At 38.1% G+C, this 4,956-nt stretch overlaps 1 protein-coding gene across 1 annotated transcript; it reads right to left on the bottom strand.

Annotated features, from left to right (window-relative positions):
- LOC101314592 (pentatricopeptide repeat-containing protein At2g21090-like) lies at positions 1 to 4,956 on the bottom strand. The gene is made up of 2 exons (XM_004305646.1): positions 4,913 to 4,956; positions 1 to 1,805 (listed from the first exon to the last, which is right to left on the bottom strand). The coding sequence occupies exons 1-2, from the start codon at positions 4,954 to 4,956 to the stop codon at positions 80 to 82; spliced, it is 1,770 nt and encodes a 589-aa protein (XP_004305694.1). The 3' UTR covers positions 1 to 79.

Genomic DNA, 4,956 nt, shown 5'->3' with positions numbered 1-4,956 from the left:
AACATTAGTCAAGATATATATTAGAGATATAATAAAACAAAGACACTAACCAGTCAAACTGAAGCTCATGCTCATTACATCAGGAATGACCATTATCCTCAGACAAAAGGCTGTAAATGTAAGGAAGATTGCTTACATCCTTCATATGGTCTGCTAATTTACCAATCATGTCATTCATCTCTCCTGTCTGACAGTGGACCTTGTCTTTCGCTACAAACTCATGCCTTGCATTTCTCATCTCAATCAAACTATAAGCTGACTCTTTTGTCAAACCTCTGTCTTCCATGAGCCTTCTGACCCTATGGGCATCAGCCCATCTACCAGCTGCAGCATAAATGTTTGATAACATAACATATCTTGCACCATTGTTGGGCTCCAACTCAAACAGAGCTTCTGCAGCCTTCCTAGCTAGGGCCAAATTCCCATGGACTCGACAAGCAGCCAAAAGTGCACCCCACATCGCAATATGATCTGATGTATTAGGAGCTCTCTCAATCAACTCCATTGCTTCCTTCAGTTTGTTTTTCCTCCCAAGCATATCAATCACAATTGCATAGTGACTTGACCTAGGTTTAATACCATAACCCTTTTCCATTAAGTGCAGAATTTGAAGTCCTTCAGAAACTAATCCTGTGTGGCTACAAGCAGATAACACCAAAAGAAAAGTCACATAAGTAGGCTTCATATTTGATTCTACCATCCTCTTAAAAACAAGAAGTGACTCCTCCCCCAGCCCATTCTGAGCAAATCCAGTAATTATAGAGTTCCAAGAGACTACATCCTTCTCACAAATCATCTTAAACAATGTTTTTCCCGATCTCATGTCTCCGCATTTGCTGTACATGTCAACTAGAGCATTACAAATAATTAAATTGGACAAGTAACATCCATTATAACTTCTAATGATATGCCCATGAATCTGCTTACCTCTTTCATTAAGTGCTAGGTCTGCACAAGCACTCAAAATGCTAACATATGTAACTGAGCTAGGCGGGATCCTCTCTTCCAGCATTTTCTGGAAAAGATCCAAAGCATCATTACCACGCCCACTTTGTACAAAACCTGATATCAAAGCAGTCCAAGAAACTGTGTTCTTGATAGGCATACCATGAAATACCCAACAAGCGTCATCCATTCTTGATGCACTTGCATAAGAAGCAATCATTGAGGTCCAAGACACGACGTCCCTCTCTAGCATCCGACTGAATACAGAATATGAGGTGTCTGGTTCACCACATTTTCCATAAGAATTGACCAAAGAATTGCAAGCAACGATATTCATTTCCAAGCCAATTGCAATCGCCACCCCATGAACTTGACGCAACATTGCCAATGCACCTAGGGAAGCACAAGTTCCAACTACACTTACAAACGTGAACTGGTCTAATAACAAACATTCACAACCTTGTTGCATTCTTTGAAAGAGATATATGGATTCTTTATGATACCCATGACGTGCTAAACCAGAAATCAACGTATTATAACTCACAAGGTTTGGCTCTGTCATTGTAGCAAGCAAATGGCGTGCATCATCAAAACTGCCATTTCTCGAGTACATGGAAATCATGGTATTCCAAGAATGGGTGTTCTTAGTTGGAAGGTCGTCAAAAGCCTTTTGGGCATCTGGAATGGCATTGCATTTGGAGTAAATATCAATGAGGCGGTTGATGAGGAAGGTGTCGAAGGTGAGAGCTGTTTTAATGAAGGTTGAGTGTAAAACCCTGCCAAGCCTGATGTCCTTATTAGTGATGCTTTTCGATATGAGAGACACATATTGATCAAACAAAGATGAAGCCAGGATTTTTCTGTATTTGGGGGTGGGCTAAACCTCACTACTAAATATAATTTTCATTCAGTAATCTGGATTCCCAATTAGCACAGCCTGCAGATAAAGCAGTATAAAAATATAAATATAATCAAAAGCAAAAACTGGTCTTATTCAACTGAAGTACAACACATCTCATCAAAAACAAAAACAAAAGCTGAAGTACAAGACATGGAACAAAATTAGATACCCGGAATGAACAAGGAGATACCAGAAGTCTAGGGTATTGTAGTTCATAAGATTTTGTTCAGGTCTCATTTCACTGATCTTGAACAGGAAATTGACAGATTTAAAAGCAGTTGGAATAAAAATCAAATAGAATCGGCAATGGAGATGCTGACCTAATTCTGATTTTGTAGGGAGGGAGAGTGAGGCTGTGGTGACTTGGATGTGAATGAGAGCGGATCAGAACTGTAACAAGAAGAAGAAGAAGAAGAGAGTTCTGAGCGAACGGCCGTCGAGCTGAGAGGGAAATTTGGGAATAAAAATAAGGATTAAAAAAATAAAACGGTTAAATACCGGTGACACCTCGGGTTTGTCTGCTACACTAACATGTATACATGTATAAGGAGGTAAAATTTACACTTCTTATTTTACGATCCGCATTTTCATCTTTGAGAAGTTTTCACAAAAAGACAAAATATATGTCACTAAAAACAAGATTTAAATTACCAAAAGAAGAAAGTGGGAGTGTGAATTGTAAAATTAAAAGTGTAAATTTCAGTTCTCTATCTATAACATACAAAAACTAATAAAAGCAACTACATGGGGGAGATCACGTGCAGCAAGGGTGACGTGTTTTGAAAAATTTGGCATGTTTTTGCAGGTATGTATGCTATGCTATGCTATGTTACATCGATACTCCACCCCTATGGAGTGTCGGAGTGTCCGACACTCCCGACACACCGATACCGATACGATACACCAAAATGTGTGTCTGATACGCCACGTGGCATGTCAAAAAAAGTTGACTTTTTGGACACGTTGACCGACACGCCACGTTAGCTTGAGACACGCCACGTCAGCGTCCGACACGCCACAGCAGCGTGTATTGACTGAATAAAAAAAATAAAAAATAAAAACATAACTAAAAGTCTAAAACTTAATCGTAGAGGAAGCCCACTTTAACGAAGCCGCATAGAAGAGGAACGACGAAAAAGGAAGCCGAGGAACGACATCGCCGTTCTCTGTCGCTGCAAGAACGACGTCGCTTTTCCCTGTCAGTGCGATTGTTCCTCCGCCGACGCTGCTCTGCGAGAACGATGAGAACGGCGTCGCCTTTCTCTGTCACAGCGACTCTTCCTCCGCCTATAGCCGTCGCCGGCCTAAACTCTCTCTTTGGTTGTAAGGTCAGTCTTAATCTTAGCTTTGAAGTGTTTGGTGATTGCAGTCTCATTTGCAGTAACAGAAAAACATATAAGATTTTAATCATTTTATGATCATTCTGATACCACTTATATATTTGTAAGGCAATGTGCTATTGAAGCATCTGCACTGTGATGTTAAGTATCATGATATTACTCAATTGCTGATAGGGTTGGATGGAGCTAGACATTTGAGACTTTGCAAAATTGAGTTTATACCTGCTAGTATTAGATCATCAATTAGTTGAGAGTTTGTAGGAGATCAGGTTTTATACTTGGTGAGAAACATCGGCTCATCTATATTTTTAAGGAAGATTTAATCGAAAGGAGTTGTGTCTGGATTGCTTATTTGTTTATCTTTGCTCTGTTAATTGTTAATATGTTATGATATGCTGCTGTTCTTATGTTGTTGTGTGTCTATGCTACTGTCTTATGTTGTTTTGCTGGATTATTATGATTATGATGAGTTCAAATGCGGCCTCTATTATTAATTAGAAATATATAAATAAGTAATTATATTTGTTGTGTCCAAGCCGTGTTGAAAATGCAGTTTTTGAGTTTTGCCGTGTTGCTGTGTCTGTACGTATCGTGTCACCGTATCCGTGTCCGTGTCCGTGCAACATAGATGCTATGCATTAATGCACAGCAGAATTTTCGTGACATCTCATACTTTACCTATAAAAACAATTTTGTCCCACAGTTTTCAAATTTATTCGGCATATCCCTATACTCTCATTTGTGGACAGTTTTGTCCATTCCGTTAAATAGGTCAGTTAGTTTGCTGATGTGGCAAACAGTAAACGTTTAAATGACTAAAATACCCTCATTTAAATCAATTTTTTATTTTCATTTCTTCTTTCCCTTTTTTTTTCTTTTTTAGTCTCTCATCTCTCTCACACAAAGATTTCTCTCTTCCAAATCTTCACAAAACAAGTTGTTTATTTTTGGTAGTTTCAAATTGGGAGGGGATGAATTGTAGTGCTGGAGCTATACATGTTGATCTTGTTACGGGTTGGACATATGGTGTCAAGACCCACCTCGGAATTCATCTTGAAATTCGAAGTAAACCCTGCGGGGACCACCTGCAAATGAAATTATACCGAAAATTCGACATAACCTTCCTTAAAAAATGACAACCTTTCCTAAAACATCTACACACACTTCTAAAATCAAACTCCAACCTTATACTTTTGGAGCCTCCATGCTCCCTAAATTTACACACCTGAAAAATGTTGACTTTTTTTGACACGTTGACCGACACGCCACCTTAGTCTCTAGCACGCAACGTCATCAATTATATATATATATATATATAAAAGAGAGGTTTAGATGGATTATGGAATGATTAAAATGTTTGGATATGGAATGATTGTAAATTTTTTTTTCTATTAGGTGTTAGAGAGCTGCTGTGCTACTAAATTGATGTCTAGTTTTTTATACAATCTATATATGCCCGTTTGATTCTCTTTAATGACTTGCATATGATTCTCTTTAATGACTTGCATATGATTCTCTTTAATGTTATTTCAATATGTTTATGCAATGAACTGAATTTAGACAAAAAAAGAAAGGAAAAAAGATTGAATTTAATTAGAACATAATTTTGGTGATGTAATGAAGTTATTTCATATTTTAGTATATTTTTATGTATTAAAAATACATAATGATACTATTCTATTTGCCGTGTCCAAGCCGTGTCGGAAACTCAGTTTTTGAGTTTTACCGTGTCGCGTCGTGCCATGTCGCTGTGTCTGTGTCCTTGTCCAT

Source organism: Fragaria vesca, linkage group LG6, assembly GCF_000184155.1.
Source record: "Fragaria vesca subsp. vesca linkage group LG6, FraVesHawaii_1.0, whole genome shotgun sequence".
Taxonomy (NCBI): domain Eukaryota; kingdom Viridiplantae; phylum Streptophyta; class Magnoliopsida; order Rosales; family Rosaceae; genus Fragaria; species Fragaria vesca.
The sequence above is the reverse complement of the archived record's forward strand: the minus strand, read 5'-3'. Positions and strand labels throughout refer to the sequence as shown.

Excerpts from the sequence above, each read along its gene's own strand:
- LOC101314592 (XM_004305646.1), bottom strand. The coding sequence starts at position 4,956 with ATGGACAAGGACACAGACACAGCGACATGGCACGACGCGACACG. Across the intron at positions 1,806-4,912 it reads ACATGGCACGACGCGACACG|AAAAATCCTGGCTTCATCTT; the intron begins GTAAAACTCAAA and ends CCCCAAATACAG.